Here is a 19084-nt window from a genome sequence, read left to right as displayed (position 1 = left end):
GTTTTTTGTAGTTTAAATGTTAACTTATAAGCACAACATTAAACTTTTTCTCTGTTAATATCATTTTTCGCTTCAAAATTTATTTTTTAGTATTTTTTTTTTATAGTATTGTGAAAGTGGAAGAGCATAACTATGTAACATTAAAGACCTATCCTGCACAGGGCTGAGTGTGCAGGCAGCGAATGTAGGTTGAACACACGTTGCAAACTATTACTTTAGTTACAATCACATTTTACTATTTTTTCAGTGGACAAGTTTATTAAATATCATGAGTAGTTTAAGTCAAAAACTAAATCATCAATTAGAAAATTAAGCTATTGGAGGGAGTTATTCAATGATAAAAACATGAACACAAACATTATATTTGCAATCTTCAACATGTTTTACTTGAAGTAAGTGCACAAAACACTAATTAAATATTTTACAATTTAGATGCTCATACTACTCAAAACATAATTAAGCAATACAATTTAAAAACAAACCCCTCCAAAAAAAAAAAAAAAACCCAAAAGCATGGACACACATTTAACAACTGCATTACAAACACCAAGCAAATGAGAAGTTACATGACCTTAAGAAAATAAATAACACATTATAATTAGGTATGATTTATTATTCAAGTATTTGTAATATACTTCCAAACTGCATAGTTTGCACGAATTTGAATTTTTAAAATTCAAGCCAAAATTACATTCATTACAAAATGTCAAGAAACTTAAGACAAAGTACACATTTAAATAGATAAGAACTAGTACACACCAAGAACAAAATAAACCTGTCAGACTTACCGGTATATACCTGACTTCCTAATAACTTTTTCTAATTTATTTCGCATTCACACCAAGCAGAAAGGTTACTAGCAATATTTTAATCCAAAACTAAATAGCATCTCACTAAAACCAGAAATTTGTATTAACTCTCAATGGAATTACGTCACATTTCAATGCTGTATACAAAATAAGCCAGTTTCTTGAAATGAGAAATATCTTCCAATTCCAAGTCTGAAAGATTTTTTACACAATACAACACACTGCCTTACACAGTTCTTCATAATACTGTATTACATACGAGAAATGCACTTTAAGGAAACCTACAGAAGAGTCGGCTACTTCCTCGACTCCCGGGAAGATGCATTAATCTATCACTTTCACAAGGGTCGCAATTACTATGCTCGTGGTCAGAAACCAGCAGTCGCACTGCCAATTTAGTAAAATAATCTATCTACATACTGAAGTGTTGAACACTGTGCCCCGTAGGCACACGCTCACTGCTCACTGACAACCTTTAGCAGACTGTACTCCAGTTGAAATGCTTGCCACTACCATGAGAAAGGTTGGCAGAGAGATCGTCTATCCGCATCTCTAAAAACCATTAACGTACACAAAAAATTATAAACTAATACAATTGTCCACCCAGCAAATTTCACTCACAATTACAAACATAACAGAAACTATCAACACAATAATAAAAAAATCAGTTTCATTTTGAAAACATGCCGAGTGAAGTGTTGTTAACTTCCGCACATCTTTTGAAGATGCAGAATACAAATACAATTACAGTCAGTCTTAAGAAAAATATCACACGCTATAAAACTACGCAATTATTCCTATCCTTATGAGAATACTGTGCATCGTTGTTAGGATGGTTCTACCGACCTTTCTCTTGGACACTGCAACTTAATGTTATAAATATTCTATATAATACGTATATATCACAGTACAAGTGTGTGAATTTCAAACCGTAAGGTTTGGTTCGTAAAATTTACACACATTATTTTGAATTTCTTTTAAAACTACTATGTACACGACCCTTGACGGTGGACAGATCTTTGTAGGGGGTTAAGGAACATCAAAAGACAAACTTTTCAGTAAAAAATACAAAACTCAACAATACTAAAGCATTGTCACCGCATGCAGCACATGGAACAAATAAATAATCGTAGCGCTTCAGATAATTTCCGATGACGCTTTTTTTAAGATATCATACGTGGTGCTGCAAAGAACCCAGAGCTCATTCGAGTCAGAAAGATATACATTTCCAAGAAGGATGACGCCCTTCCTCGAATTCAAAATGTATATAAAAATTTTCTCATTCCTATGTACATTATTATACAAATATCTGTGTTCTTTGCTAGTACCAGGATGTGGCCTTATACATTAATTACTATTACATAAAACAAGGTGTTTGCCCCCAACCCACCCCCCCTTCTGAACGTTTCGTGCATCTCAACAGCATACAGAAATATTATGTAATCCTACAAACAGTTAATCGACGAGAAATGAAAACAGTGGAATGTGGTCATCTGAACAGGAATTCTATGAAAAAAAAATAAACACAGAGGAAGTTCAACTCCCACACCAATATAATTATGGTTATGTATATATAATGCAAGTGAATGCTCACTACAGTACGAATTTCCATAATGAAAAAATGAAAGATAGATATTTAGGAAACTACAAGCTACACGAATGAGTAATGAAAGAAAGAACCAAACGATACACGCAGGCAAGCAGAGACGACCGCTGTTGAGGCCGCAGCAAGGGGAGGCTGGGTCGGGGGCTTACTGTTGTACGGCCGCGGGCTGGCCGTAGCCGTAGGCATACGGCGGCACCGGCTGGTGGTACTGCCCGAAGGGGTTGGCGGCCATGTTCTGGTAGGCACAGGGGTTGGTCGGCGGCGGGCGGCTCGACTGGAAGAACTTGCTGTTGAGGATGCTCTGCATGCTGGCCTCGGTGGTCGGCTGCAGCACGAAGGGCGGCGGCACCGAGTACATGCCGTGGTGTGGCGAGTGCTGCTGGGCAGAGCCCCCGCTGCCACCCCCCGCGTAGCCCTGGTTGCCCCTGTTGAACCTCTGGCCCTGGTGGCCCTGGTGGCCCTGGTGGCCCTGGTAGCCTCCCCCCATGCCCTGGCCGGCGTAGGCGCGCCCCGCGGGACTGCCCCCCTGCTGCTGGTAGTGGCCGCCCTGCTGGCCGTAGCCTCCCTGCTGCTGGTAGCCGCCCTGCTGGCCGTAGTGGTACCCCCCGCCGCTGCCGCCGCCCCTGTACGCCTCCTGGCCGCGCACGCTGCCGTTCACGCCCGCGAAGCGCGCGCCCTGCGAGCCCTGGCTCCAGGTGGGCGAGCCGCTGGCCTTCGCGTGCGCCTGCCCGCTGCCGCCCTCCTTGTTGCGGCTGTTCCAGCGGTTACGGCCTGCAACACACCGCCCGCCCGTCACCGTGGCCGCTGTCCCGGACCCACCGTAGACCTAGTGTTTTACTGCGCACGTGCAACTGTTACTTTGCCATCCCAAATCAAAATGGAACAGCTATTTGCACAAAACCAAAATGAGTCGAAAAGTTGCTTTAGATAATGTCTGCTGATGATAACAAAACAATAATATTTTAGGTGATAAATAGTACGGTAAACTCCCGATCTTCTGTGTTAGGACCTAACAATGTCAGGATAAATGAAATTTGAAAAAGAAAAAAGGGAAAAAAGTAAGTGTGTGTGTGTGTGTGTGTGTGTGTGTGTGTGTGTGTGTGTAAAAATGTGTTTCAGTGTAAGGCTTGCCCTCGAATTTGGGCTGCACTAAATGTTTTTTTGTCTTCACTAGAATCCTGAGCACAAGTAAAGTCTTTTGTGTACCGTGTCTCAGCGCTGTCTCGCCAGTCTTTCTCCGTCTGCTGGAGGCAACAGACACCCCTTCCTTGTATTTAATTTCTCTCGCCTCCTCATACATTGCTAGTTAACTGAAATCTAAAATAGCTGGAGAGATGTACGATCACACTGACACAGTTAACCAAACAAAGACCGACTGGAGACGTGAAGAGGCAATCAGGGCTTCCCTTGGGTTTCAAGTGTGACAACTGTGACATCTGAGCGGGTGGGTGACTCCAAGGGTCGGACCAACAGCTATTTTACACGATAACAGGGTGGTTAAAAATACAGAACGTGCAAGAGAAGAAATGCGCTGGAGCGATGCCATTGTTCATAACTAATTAATCACCAGATAAATTGGGCCTGGATAATTGAGAGTTTACTGTATAATTATATCAGTATACTTAATAGGTAGGGCCAATGAAAAATAGTAAATAAAAAAGGCCTATTTCGGTGAATAAAAAGAGTTATTTCGGTGCAAAATTTTGGTGGAAAAAAAAATTGTTTAGTTAGAAAAAATAACTACTTCGTCATTATAATTTTATAGATATTGATGGAATTATTGTTTTATTTGGTCAAAATTTATCAAAAACAATGTTTTAAAGCGCCTCATGTACATCTAAAATTTAGCACGCTGCATTTGTAATTAAAATTCTCAAGATTACATACAAAAAAATCGGAAACTGATCATAAATGTTAGTGGCTCAAGTCCATTTCGACTATCTCTGAAAATCAGCTATTATATATTTCCTGCAAACTAGTCCCCACCAAAACACTGTACTTATTCAACAGTACAGAGTATTGTTTTTTTTTAAAATTTGTTTACATTTTTCACCGCCTCAACTGTGTGTGCAGTATTTGTTCATGTATATGTTGGCACTCTTGGCCGGCATTTATTTTCGTGCGTTGCCATGACAACTACGAAAATAAACAGTCGCCTCGGCTCGACGCCCAGATACAACAATTAGCATTTTGAAAGTTATGATTTTATTGGCTAATATGGAAGGGACGCTATTTTTCTGGACTGTGTTTGGCCGATTCAGAGAAAGGAACAAAGGGTGAGTTAAGGCCTATCGACGATGGCGTCACCAGATGCATTTGTGGTCTGCAAAATAATGTGATTTTTGTCGTTTTATGGCCTTCTACGTCTCGTAGGAACGTGTGTGACGACAGAGACTGAGTAGGTGTACTTCTGGATGTAATAATTTTCATTCGTGAAATATATGATTCTAGAGTAACTTGACGCTTAGTTCCAGAACCCGATGCTTGACACCTATCTTTGTTCACCTTGTGCGATGCTCAAAATTTACAGTGTTTTTCACACGTGTCTTTCCTTTTCCAGTCGACTTGCACATCATGATGCCTTTTTCTTTACTGAACACGTAAAATCCTTCGTCGTCATATTATTTTCTTTCGAAAAAACACAACTTTCGGAATTTTATACGTTTATTCACAGTGACCACGGTAATATAACCAACATGCCACAAAAACTTTAACGGAAAACGATCATAGAATGTGGAAGAGATACATTTTGCATCCACTCGGAAATAAAGAACTTTAACTCGGCAGACACGCACTCGTGAAAATAAAATCATAGAACATTTTGACACTCTTAACTACCAACGCCATCTGTGATTTGTCCACCAGTAGCTAAAGTGATAATGTTTATTGCCACACACTACTCTATGGGTGCTAGAGAAAAACAAAAGCAAAAATGGCACCTCACATTATAACCTCTTGGAATAATAAACATTTTGTGCAGATTCCAGAATGATTCAACGGGATTAGGTTAATTTCGCGCAAATATCGCAATTTCGTCATATTTCATGAAAAACTACAGATTTCGCGCATCACAGCAAATTTCGTTAAAACGAAATGCAGTATATTAACGTCTTATCACGACCAAGTAATGTTATTTGTATTACACATCATGTGCAAGTGATTTTTTTAAAATTTCGCGACTTCGTCATTAACGAAATTTGACTACCCCTACTAATAGGCACACAGTACATTATGGCTTTATGAATACAGCTATTCCCAATTTAATCAACCTCACAAAATTTTCATGAAAAAAAAAAAAAAAAAACCCCTCTTTATAAATGATAACCTTGCAGATTACAACTATTTAAAGAATTATAAAAATTTTAATATATATTTTAGAGCATAAAAATATGTATCATGTTATTTAATTCAAATACAAATTATTAAATGTGTGAACTTGTCCAAAATTGAATTTCATATTTTTTTTAGAATAATTTTGCATTTTAAGTCACAAAAAAAATATCATTAAATTTAAAGTCACCTTAGTGATGAGGTTATCAGGTGGGGTTGCCTCATATTTGAGATCCTGTTATCCTAGGCTTACTACAGTTCGTCAGGGTGTCCAACAAACTAGAGTTTCAAAAGTCCAGGTGCCACCCCTGTTTTACCAGCCAAATTTTTTATTTTTTTCTTAATATCCATAAGACAGTTAGAACTGCTAGTGACATATGCAAATAGAGCCCTTATCCAGTTACTAAACAAAAACAAATACAATAGAACCCCACTTATCCGCGACTACCATCCGATTTGCGACTTAACCGCGATTTTTATCCGATTGTGACCAGACTGTACACCTCAAGACACACTTCGGCACGCTGCGACGGCTTGGAATCAACAGTGACTGCAAGTTTGTTATTATTACGTCTGAAACAAGGTCACTGGATGTACAGCTTGGATTTTGGCAGTACTAACATTTTGAAATGTACAGAAATAGCGTATTTATTACATGTATTGTTCATAGAAACAGAACTTCATCAAGTACGCCTCGTACCGCATGTTTCTTCACTTTTCACTATTAAATCTCACTTATGCTTCCATGCTCTTGAGAAAATCATGTGTCTCCCGGCTTACGATATATAGGACTTGCCTACTGATTTGCTGCAGCAATATACCTGTAAAAGGATTCAGCAAAACTGTGCGACAGCTGTGTTTACGGAGTGTACTTCATTTTACAGTCCATATTAACAATACACAAAAATATACAACACTCAAGGTGAAACCTTGTTGACATCTTGTTATCTCTTCTAAGGACAGCCTGGTTGCTGAAGTGTGAAGCAGCCCGACTGCTGGTAGCCGATGCTGCCTGACACTCTTCCCCTGCACTGTCGCGATTAATAGAGGTTCTACAAAGTCAAAAGTTTTAGCAAATTGAAAGTCACCTGATTGCCAAAGTTCCGGGCGTTTCCTCCGCACATCCTCTCGCAAACGTCTCAAAACTTCCAAATAAAAGTGCTGGGAAATAGTCTGGCCAGGGGGAACAAATTCCCGGTGCACAATTACACGAACATCAAAAAAGGCAATGATAATCGTATTAACATTCGACCTCAATTGTCTTCTTTTTTCTTCCACTGGCTTGACACTTCTTGGTTTCTGGGTCATACCCGTAACCCCAACTCTCATCACCTGTAATGACTGGTCAAAACGTTTGGATCAATTTCAATAATTTTTTTCAAGTCCTGGCTCAAATTCAATCAAATATTTTTTTATCCTGTTTGAGAAGGAGAGTAACAAATTTAGCGGCAACACGTCTCACTTGCAAATCCTCAATCAAGATTCTCTGACACGAGCTCCAACTCACTCCTGTCTCTTCCGAAATTTCGTTAATCTTAAACGAAAATCCTTGATTTTTTCAAAGTTTTCACCATTTTGAGATGTTGAAGGGCGCCCAGAACTAACATGGTATTCAACACTCATCTAACCACGTTTAAAGCGTCCAAACCACTCGAAAACTTGTGTGCGGTTCATAGCATCCTCCTTGAAAGACTAAGTATTTGGTAAGATTCCGTTGCAGATTTTTCAAGCAGGAAACAAAATTTCAAACACAATATCTTTGTTCTTTTAAATCTGCCATACCAACTTCGCTGGTGGAACACGAGAACATTAAGAGAAAAACAATACTACGATCAAACGTTAACCTACAACTGATGCTGTCTAGCAGCTGTTTAGTGAAGGCATCTACTAACCCCATCTAGCGGGAGAACTCTCTACTACGTCTAAGAATGGCAGCATTCTCTCAGTCCAGTTTTTTTGGCCCCCCCTTGTATTTTGTGATGCTATTAATGTTTATTTCGCGCCGAGCCGTTGCATTTACATGTTCTTTAAGGGCAAGCTTCAAGGTCGGGGTTGTGAATCATGGTCACCAGATAGTGCTGGGGTGGAGCTGAGAGCGAGAGATCGCAGACAGAGGTAATGCTAAGAAATTAGTGCATTCATAAAAATAAAAATTAAAGAATGTATATATGTATAGTATTTTACGTCATAACATGTTCACCGATATAGCTGTTTAAGCGATCAAATTAATAGCCTGAAAACTATGATTCCTTGAATATTATATCACATGATATCACCATCTTGAAATAAAAAATTAAAACTTTTGAAGCTATAGCGCTGTTAAGGTCTTCAAAATCTACAACATGGTTTTTGTTTGACGCCGTTATCACAAAAATTGTGGAAATCGCGCGGGAATTTGTTTTGCATGTAAATATCTATCCCGCGGCCGGAGTGAATTTGGTTGAAGCCCAGCCTTAAAGGAATACTTGTTAGAGTTAACAATCTGAATGGTCATACCTATTTATTAACTTTTTGATTCCCTAATTGTTCCACGATATTAGTTCTTTCTCCAAAAGTGACTTGCAGTGATGCGATGTAATCAACATTAATTAATTACATAAGTTGTTTTGTCACAGAAATAATACTTCTAAATATACTAACTTGTGCACCTGTTAGATGTCAGTCATGCAATTATAACATGACAATAATATACATTTTTAATACTATTCATTACTATTAAATAAAAATAAACGTTAATTATATAACATTTTTCAGTCACATTATAGTAAATATAAGACGTGTGTATAATCACAATGGCAGTCCATCGGTGAGTGGGCAAAAGCGTCACCGAAACTCAGAAATTCTAATTTAGTACTACTTTTAACGTAAATTTATTTTTACATTAAATTAAAATTTTTAATAAAATTTTTGTTTTACATAGACGTCTAAAATAATTTATACATGGTAAAATTTAAAAATGGAATAACATAAAGCATATTTTACAGAAATATTTCTGGATTAATTTCTCAGTTTCTGTTTTATAATCTATTGTCGCTGACAATAAGTTGAAGCCCAGCCTTAAAGGAATACTTGTTAGAGTTAACAATCTGAATGGTCATACCTATTTATTAACTTTTTGATTCCCTAATTGTAATACAGTTCCATGCATATGTCTTGGACCACAGGATTGGCCCTTTGTCTTGTTAGTCCACTAACGGGGTTTGTACTACAGGGGTTTTGAGAATTGCTCAGTAGCATTCCAAAAATTTCATACAGTGACAAGGAGGAAGTGTTTTTAGTTTGTGAGTTTCTCCAAGGGCGGTGCAGTCGCAATGTCTAAGTGTCATCAAGATTGATAGTAACTATATATTTAAAATGTGTCAATTACAGTGTTCATAACATAATAAACAACCCCCCCCGTGTTCTTTGTTTATGTGATCTAAGATGGTAGACACTTTTATATTTTCCTCTAATACTAGTAAGTAATATGAAATAAATGTTTATTATGTGTTTAATATGTCTAAGAGTACATATTTTTAGTTGTGGCCACAATTCGTTCTGCTACCTTATGCGACTGTTGTGAATGAACCAACTGTTGTGCATTTCAAATGCTGAGGGTTGCCAATAAACAGAATTCAAAAATGGTATAAGTGATGCAGTTTGTAGCAATGACGAGCAGTTTTTAAATTAAGATCTTTTCAACTTGCTAGACAGATAATTCCCAATGGCTTCCAAAAATTCACAGGTTTTTCACAGATTTTCCTGCACAAAAAAAATTCACTGCTAATTTGAGATTTCCCAATTTTCCCAGTTGGGTGGCCACCCTGACAGCATACCTCAGTTTGCCATACACCAACAACACTGTTGAGTAAGTCATTTGTGGGATATAAATACAAAGTTTAGATGATATCACGGGACTGCATGATCAAAAACATGAACAATACACCTATCCCTCACTTAGCACGACTAATTTGTACCTAAAAATGTTCATGTTATTCAAAATTGCGTATTCTGAAGCATTAGTTTTAATAAATAGCAAGGCTAATTTAATTAATGTGTTCCAAAATTGTCTAGGAAAATATACTTTACGTAATATAAATGCATAGAATAACACTCGACTATAAATATGTCACACCATTAATATTTATACGCCTCCTATCGCACTTTGTATGATAAATACGACACCACGTAACGGGTGATACGTGGTTATGTACTTAATAGTCAGTCTGCTGGCTGACTTGCCCGCCCAGGCGTGACCTTCAACTCACGTCGCGTAACTTTCCAAACCATCCTTTACCGACAGTGAAACTGATATTACTGTCCGTATAATTACATTTTAATTTTTCAAAAATTAAAGTGCTTACCATGTCTTATCCAATAATGTTTGCATAATTTATAATGAGATCACGTTTAAAAAGAAAGGGTGCAATTTTTATGCGAAAAAAATTTGTTGTTAGGTAAAGTTATTCATAAAAACATAACCCATTCATGGAGAGTACATTTATTTAAAAAGTAGAATATAAAAAAGCACGCCAAACAATTTAAATTAATAAGTCATGCAACAAAAATCTTTGTTCAACTTTAAATAGAACAAAATTGTGACCCAAATGCGAGCCTGAACTAACGCATAACATAACTATAGTCATAGTACACTCCACAAAATAGTGCGGGCTATCAAAGGTAGTTAATTCGGCACAAGACACAGAGTGTGCGTTGCATGCAATCGGCGAGATATCAATATCAATATTCTACTACATGTGCGCGCTTTATACGGGAAGCAACATAGCCAAACATGACTGATGCCACTAGCGCTGGCTACCTTTTTATAAACGGTACACTGCGGCAACGCAGACTAACAGATAAAGGTTATAAAGTTTAATAACGTCTTTACAAGAATATTGTGCACACTACACAGTTGACTTGGTTAAAACTAAAGCGCGACAATCATAAGCGTGGCCTTCATGTCAATCTGCGCGCCGCCGTAATACTTCTAGTGTTGCCTCAAATACTTGAACACAATGCATTATGAGTGATCAAGCACGTAGTTACCGGCAGCTGAATGGGCAGACGTTGCTTTTGTTTCAGTGGATTCCCTGCCACTGGCTAGACTGAGTTCACGGCCCGGTCTGTGGCCAAGCGACAACGGTACGGCATGGCGGCATACGCGCAGACGTAAAACATTTGGTCTTTTACACTCCATAGCCGCAATTTAACTTGCCATAGCTGATGTTTGTACAACAGCCGATAGCGTAGTCAGACCTGCGCGCGCATCTCTTCCCCCCTTTGTTTGCTAACTGTAGGCCACGGCACATCTGTTGTTTACCGAGTTGCAGCAGAATCAGTGGGGTTATGCCAGACTTTTTTATTTGCCTGTGGAGATTTCGTGCTAACTGAAATTTACATACATGCTATTCAAGACTGGGGCAGTAAAATTAACATCGTGCTAAATAAATCCGTGCAATCTGAAGACGTGTTAAGTGAGGGATAGGTGTACTTGAATTTTAATACGCAACAAGTATTCAAAGTTACTTGACTATGTCTAGCAAAACAGTAGTGGAAAAAATTGAGTGGACAATTAAAAATCAAACTATTTTTGACATTTCAAACTTGAAAACAAACTACCTATATTTGAATTTGTTTTGTCAAACGTACCAGCACGGGAAAAAAATAAGTGCCAACAACCACAAACTATAACACAAAATACGGACACTCCTTTGCGATGGCCATTAAAAGTAAACTCGTTAGTTGCAATAACGTATAAATCAATAGTTGCAATTGATCTACCACCATGCGATACAGTAGTAGCTTACATGCAGTATATTTCCACAATGAATCAAAAACTTTGAAATACAATAACTAAACATACATAATGGGTCCGGATTTTAAAGGAAATTAGCTGAAAATGTGATTCTAATATTGCTGTTATAACGTAATTGCATTAATACCTAGGTTTTAAAAAAGTAAATATGAGCTTATTTAATCCCTATTTCATGAATATACCATAAAAAATTAAAAATATATTTTTTTTTAATGTCAAGCCACAAATGTGATTTTGCCGGATTATTGAATGTTTATATAGTGGCAGCGGAGTACTAATATACAGAACACTTATACTTGAAACCAGTTGTAACTAGCTGCCCTATAGAACGAAAATAATACAGAGGAGCATAAGTCTCCATTAAACCACGAAAGAATGTGTCCAAGAAATGTTTTAACTACATCCCACAGGAAGCAGGAATAACAAACTGAGAAAGCTGGAAACACTGGCAGCCGGAAACTACTGAAACGCGAGCAGTACGATGGGTGCCGACTACAGGTGCACCGGGCCACGCAGCGCAAGATTAAGGCATTTCACAGTGTGTGTATTAGGGATGTTACCGATGCATCGGCAAGAGATCGGAACCGGGCGATTTCAGGTAAATCACCGATTCTCAAAGAATCGGAAAACGACCGATTTATTCCGATTCCGATTATAATTTATAGATTTAGTTTATACAGATAATTTTTTAATTAAAGTTCAGTACATACTTCACTACGATACCCAGATTTATATTAACGGAAACACTCAAACAATTACCAAAACCTCATAATGCCGAACGATGTTATTTTAACCAGCGGTAAAAAAAACCTGTACTGCAATGATCGCGTATAATTATGTACACTAAAAATTAATACAAAAAATATTTCATTTTAAATAAAACTAATTTCACGAATTTCACACATTTTAATCTGTCGTTTCTTGCGTGCAATTAAGGTTAATTCTACTACAGGTTAGGAAGAAAACGGATTGTCTAATGGGCGAGTTTGGCACGGGAAAAAGTTCTGTCGCTAGGTGCGCTGGCATAGCAGCAGTATATCTTTACTTTTTTATTTTGGAAAAAAAAAAAATTAAAAAAAAAAAATGCCCGGCTGTAGTGGTGAGAATGGGAGGTAAACGCGATGGTAAGTCAAATACGTTAGTTTTTTTTTTGGTATTTAGTTGAATGCGTTTTGATTGCGGAAATTGTAATGAACATTTTTTTCCATTAAGAATATAAGAATTCTAGAACTTTTTTTGTTGCTTTTGCGTACGTGAAGAAAAACTATTAGTTTAACGGTAATTTCTTGCAGATGTGTTGGTACTATGTTTTTTTTTTAAGCGATGTTAAGGTTAATTCTACTACAAGATAAAATTTAGGCTTTTCTTATTCTGAATTTAATATGAACTGACAAGTTACACACAAATTACTCTCTCACTTTGAAATTAATATGCAAGAGACCGCCATGTAAGCATTAAATATTAAAACAAATGAATGTGGTGCTTGGATTGAACAACACTGCTATCTAGCGGCGAAACCATTTAGTGTGCTAAACTTATAAAATTCATCTTCCGAACGTAAACAATTCACGTCAAATCTATATAGAAAGCTTCCAATGTGAGTTGCTGTTTGAATGTTTGGTTATAATTAGTAAATGTGATGGCAAAGAGTATTGTTTGGAATTATTTTTCCGTTAAAGCAACTGACGAGTCGATCGCGATTTGTAATTCGTGCGAATGTTGTATTAAGAGAGGTGGAAAAAACAAACGAACATTCAGTACCACAAATCTTCAAAATCACTTGCGAAGGAAACATGACATCGTCATTGTTAAAAACCGTGTTGTGTCGCACACTAAGCCTATATCAAGTTCACAAAGTGAAGATGATCCTGGCGTCCCCAGTTTCAGTGCTGGTAGTAGTGCACACATATCATTTTCCCTTTCATCTTCAAGTTCCACTGTAACTTCAGCTCCAGGAATAAATTTACAGAAAGAAGTAGTAAAAACTGCTTCAGCTTCATCACCTGGAGTTCTAAGGCAACCAACATTGATGGCCATCATAAACAAAACAAAAACGTTTGGCAGTGATGATCCCAGGAGTAAGGCAATAACCAAAAAAATAGCAGAAATGGTCTGCACTGACAGTCAACCATTTTCTGTTGTTGAAGATATCGGTTTTCGCAGATTAATTTCCCATCTAGAGCCAAGATACCATATGGTAACAAGGCAGCATCTGGCAAATACTGTGATACCAGATATGTATTAGAAATTGAAGTGTCAAGTCATGAATGAATTAGCAAGTGCAGAAAACATCGCAGTAACTAGTGATCTTTGGACATCTGTCCGAGGACAAGACTACCTTAGTGTTACAGCCCATTTCATTAAAGAAGACTGGGCACTCACAGAACTGGCTCTGGAGGTGATTCTTTTTGAAGGTGCCTCACATACTGCAGCATTGGTTGTAGAAAACTGGGAAACTGTGTTTTATAAGTGGGGGCTCTCCAACAAAATAGTTGCCATAGTAACGGATGGTGCTGCGAACATGAAGTTGGCCCTTTCATCAACACATTCACCTGTTAAGGGTTTAACATGCAACATACATACACTTCAACTTGTATTGAAAGACAGTTGTTTCATCAAGAGTTCTGTCTCGAACCTTGTGTCAAATTGCAAAAAAAATAGTGACCCACTTCCATCATTCAACTATTCTTCCAAAGTTCTGAGGCAGACACAAGTATCCTTGGGACTTCCTCAACATGAACTGATCCAAGATGAACCCACGCATTGGAACTCCACATTCCACATGCTGCAGAGGCTGTGCGTGCAACGCACTGCTATTGCAGTGGCCACTGCCTCAATCAGTTTGAATGTAGAATTAACCAACAGTGACTGGGTGCTTGCAGAAAATTTGGTAAAGATCCTTAAGTTATTTGATGAGGCAACACATTCTCTCAGCTCATCTAAAGCTACACTCGGAGATGTAATACCTATTATTACAGTGAAACCTCTATTTAACAAATCTCAAGGGACCAAAATTTGTTGTGTTTGTTGTAAAGGGGTTTGTTAAATGGAGGTTTGGCACAATATATTTCTAGTCATCATAAAGCTTCACATAAATGGCTAGAACTGTCTTTCTGACTGTTTACTATGATATGAGGAATTAAACATGAAAAAGGACATAGAATACACTTGCTTAATGGCCAACCATTTGATGCTTGGAAATTATCAATTCCCATCCCCAGTGCTTCCTGGCGTGCCTTTTATTGTAAAATCGGCCTTAAGACGTTGATGTTAGATGCCCTAGCCTCCATTAGCCAGTCAAAAAGTATCTTGTCCAAATCATCATTTTTACATACTTTCAAAAGTTTTCGAATTGTTCCTACCAGAGAAGCGTTGTTTTCGATCTGTTCCCGGTTGGATAATATGGTCGAAAAGTGTAGACGCCGGGATGTCGAAACATTAAGCTATATCACTTTTTTTCCCACCTTCATCAACTGCATTTAAAATTTCTAATTTTATTTTAACGTCAATCTGTCGCCGCTTTTTAGAATTAGAATTCATTTTACAGTAGTACCGTGTTGATTTCCGTAACTACATGTGGAAATAAACAAACAACAGTGAAAACTGAAAAAAACGTAAATTATACTCATAGATACCATAGTTAAAAATATTTGCGTGTGCGCATCTTTAACCATAGAAACGCAAAATATACTAGTTCGTCTTGCCAGAGCGATGGTACGAGAGGTTTCCGCCACTAGCGCTAAATGTACCCGCCATTTTGAATAAAGTACATGTGTGCATATTATTTTACGGTTATACGCACGTATTTTTTTTTAGCAGTGAATGCAAAAAAAAAAATAGTGGATGTCTTGTAGGAGATGTTTATTTTTGCGTGTTTTTCAAAAGCGGCAGTTCGTTGTAAAGGGAATTTCACTATTTCGGAACAAATAAAATTCGGTATTTAGAGGTTAAAACAACATTGATCTTATGGCAGTTCGGCGGGACCAAAATTTTATTTCGTTGTATGGGTTTTTTCGTTAAATAGAATATTCGTTAATGGAGGTTTTACTGTACAAGCCTAAAGTGTGCAGCAGAGAAGTTTTTAACAATTCAAGGATTGGGTTGTATAGCGAGAGATATTAAAAGATCACTTGATACAAGATTTGGTCATATTAAAGATGACCCATTCTACTTGATAGCAACTGCTGTTGATCCTCGTTACAAAATTAGGTAAGGATGACAAATAGTCTTTCCTTTATTTGTGATTCTTGACATGCAAACAATTCCTTTGAAGTAGGCCTATTGCTGACATGTACATGGGGCAGTTGTGGTCAAAGAGATAATAGGCTTGCTTCCCATTAACATAGATGCAGGTTCGATTCCTGGTTGGGTGACTCCCAGTTTTCCCATGTGGAAATCATGCTGAAATAATGCAGTTGCAAGTGGATACTACATCATATTCATGTCATTTCAGATTTATCAGCAACTGAAAAACTAGGCTGTACAAACATCCAAACCTTTAAATGCATCTAAAACTTTAGACTAACTGGTGTATATGACCTCATTTCTTATTTGTTGCAGACCATTTCAAGAGGAGAATACAGTGAAACTAGTAAAAGAGGAGCTCTTAAAAGCAATGACAATTACATGTACTGGTTTGAATGACAACATTCCAAAGCCCAAAGCAACTGAAGTAAACACTGCAGGCACTAGTGTCGAAGAAGCTTCTTTGTGGGCAATTTGCGAAGAGCTTATGAGTGCATCTGACATTTCCAGTCATCAACCTTCCCCAAGTCAAGCTGCAGAAAATGAATTGACTCAATATCTCAGTGAACCAAATTTGTCAATTAGTGCTGACATTTTTAACTACTGGCATCATTCTCAACACTTGAAACTAAGATCAGTCGCACGGAAGTTCTTGGGTATTCCTCCGAGCACTGTCAACTCTGAGAGACTGTTTAGTGTTGCTGGGGATATAGCAGACAAGAAACGTAACAGACTGCAGCCACAAACTCTTCAAAAGCTGATGTTCCTGAAAAAGAATCTTACAGTGTTCGGATACACTTACTGATTTAGTTTTCAAAATAAAGAATTAATTTTAGGTAGTTGGTAATTATCTAGAAAATGAGATTTTTCCAACCTATTTTAAAATAAAAATAATTGGAAATAGTGTTTTACATAGATCTAATTTATTTTCCTATGCTGCAGACACTGATATTTTGTAGGCCTATTCAACCCAGGCCAATTTAAAAAATGTCACTGCAAGGACTAAATAATTTCATTATAAGTAGTAAAATGTGGGAGGAGGGATAATTTGGGGTAAAACAAGAAAAATTGAAATAAATAAAAGTCTCGCCTTCAAATGATGTATCTACATTAACAGATAAGTTTCATATACTATTAAATATTACAAAAAATATATTGTACCAAATGTTTACCAGAAATTAATTAAATAATCGGAATCTGAATAAATCGGAATCGGCCAATCTTTGAATCGGCAGTTCAAATCGGAATCGGTTTTTTTCATGAATCGGCACATCCCTAGTATGTATAAATCTGCAAATATTTCAGGACTTTTTCTTCAGGACCTTTTTTTTTTTTTTTTTTTTACATTTTTATATCACTGCGTAATTTTTAAACATAAGCAAAATTCAACATAACACAAAATTTATCTTTTATCATCTAAACTTTCCAATTTTAATGTCATAAGGGAAATCCTTTTCAGAGATAATCACTCCAATTATTTGTATCATATTCATGGGTCGTACATTTTATGCTGTGGCTCACAAACTGCTATACCTGGTTATGAGGTACGTCTCCACACACGACCAGGGTTGGGTCTCTCCAAATTCACTGCAGTAACTTGTCCAAACGGCTCAAAGAAAAGGCCACATTACCACCTCTGACTTTAGATTCTTAAGTGTGTGAGCAAAACACAATATAAACAATCATTCAGGAAAAATTAAGTTCCACGCAGTGCTTGTAGTTTTGGTTTCCTGCACAATGGCGGTGAGCTAATTATGTAAGTTGGGAAAACAGGGATTGCTGCTGGCAAATCATCATGCAGCGGGTGTAGACGTAACCCCTGAACAAGATGTGAGTTATGTAGGCTTTTTATCCGCTCATTTAAACAGTAAACGCTGGAAACAGTGTGGGTGCCAGTAGTTAAGTAAATGAAAAAAATGGGTTTGGTTCGTCAGATTGAGAATGAGAAAAATAAATTGCTGGAAAAATATAAATGCCATACCTATGGGGAGGGCCCCCTGAAAGTGGTAAATAAAATTTTCAGATTTCGTCATTAAAAATTAGCAAAAGCGGTGTTAAAATTCACTTAAAAACACAAAAGCAGTGCTAAAAGCTTGGGAAAAAAAAAAAGTATGTGAGTTGCTGTAAATATATCTGAAATTATTTAAGTTAAATAATTTTACTTGAACCTACTCATTATTGAATACCGTAAACAAATAGGTTACATACGAGGGTTATTTTTTTTTCAACCTCCGATCGGCTGTAATAAAAAAATGGGAATGAATTGGGAAATTATTTTAATGTCAAAAGAAACATACATCTTTACTCTCTTTTTCCACATAATTACCGTGCAGATTGAGGCATTTGTCGTACCGATGCACCAGCTTTCCAATACCCTCTGCATAAAATGATGCCTCCTGCCTATTTAGCCACGTTTTAACAGTGCTCTGCAGTTCATCATTGGTGTTGAAGCGTCGTCCTCCAAGCCACTTTTTCAACGTGGGGAAAAGGTGATAGTCACTCGGTGCCAAATCCGGACTGTAAGGATCAAACACTTCCCATCTTCAACTGAGGTGTGAGTTGGCCGCTCCACATGGTTGGTGGAAGGGGGTAAACACTACGAGACGTGTCGAATCGTGTACGAGCGATTAGGGTATTGATTAATGGGCATGCCATGGAGAAATGAAACTGTAATCACACTGCAGGGCACTGTAAAACGTGGCTGAATAGGCAGGAGGCATCATTTTATGCAGAGGGTATTGGAAAGCTGGTGCATCGGTACGACAAATGCCTCAATCTGCACGGTGATTATGTGGAAAAATAGAGTAAAGATGTACGTTTCTTTTGACATTAAAATAATTTCACAATTCATTCCCGTTTTTTTATTACAGCCGATCGGAGGTTGAAAAAAAATAACCCTCGTATAATTATATGACAAGCTTTTGATTTAGACACTGTCTATTAGTTCGTTCCCATAATAGGCCAGTCAACAAGAGGCAAAGTAAGCACTTTTTACCAGCAGACCTGAAAACTTGATATAAGGGTAATTCGAGGACGCTGAATCGAATGGTGCTAATTTTTTTGAAATTGGACTTTGGAGAAAAGGGTTTCAAACAAAAGTTGTGGAGCATTAAAAAATACATAAAAAAGGTTCCCAGGTCCATCTGCGTATTTGCAAACATGAGCGAGAAATATTGGAAAGAAAGTAGTAAAGCTGTTAATTGTAAAAGTGGGGCTAGTGTACGTGTGAACTAAACACAAACGAAGGGTCTTCGGCTATTCTCAGGCCTCTCGGTCGTGACTAGCCAGTGCGAGTGA

General features: G+C 37.6%; 1 protein-coding gene across 4 annotated transcripts in view; it reads right to left on the bottom strand.

Annotated features, from left to right (window-relative positions):
• Positions 1-358: 358 nt before the first annotated feature.
• The window catches only part of LOC134541405 (uncharacterized), a 64167-nt gene continuing 45441 nt past the window's right edge, over positions 359-19084 (bottom strand). For all 4 annotated transcript variants that reach the window (XM_063384828.1, XM_063384829.1, XM_063384830.1 and 1 more), the window contains one exon: positions 359-3186. In XM_063384828.1, coding sequence (XP_063240898.1) covers positions 2561-3186 — 626 coding nt within the window. In that variant the 3' untranslated portion in view covers positions 359-2560. The remainder of the gene's footprint in view (positions 3187-19084) is intronic.

Source organism: Bacillus rossius, chromosome 18 (genome assembly GCF_032445375.1).
Source record: "Bacillus rossius redtenbacheri isolate Brsri chromosome 18, Brsri_v3, whole genome shotgun sequence".
Classification (NCBI taxonomy): Eukaryota; Metazoa; Arthropoda; class Insecta; order Phasmatodea; family Bacillidae; genus Bacillus; species Bacillus rossius.
Note: the sequence above shows the minus strand (reverse complement) of the source record. Positions and strands in the feature narration are given on the sequence as shown.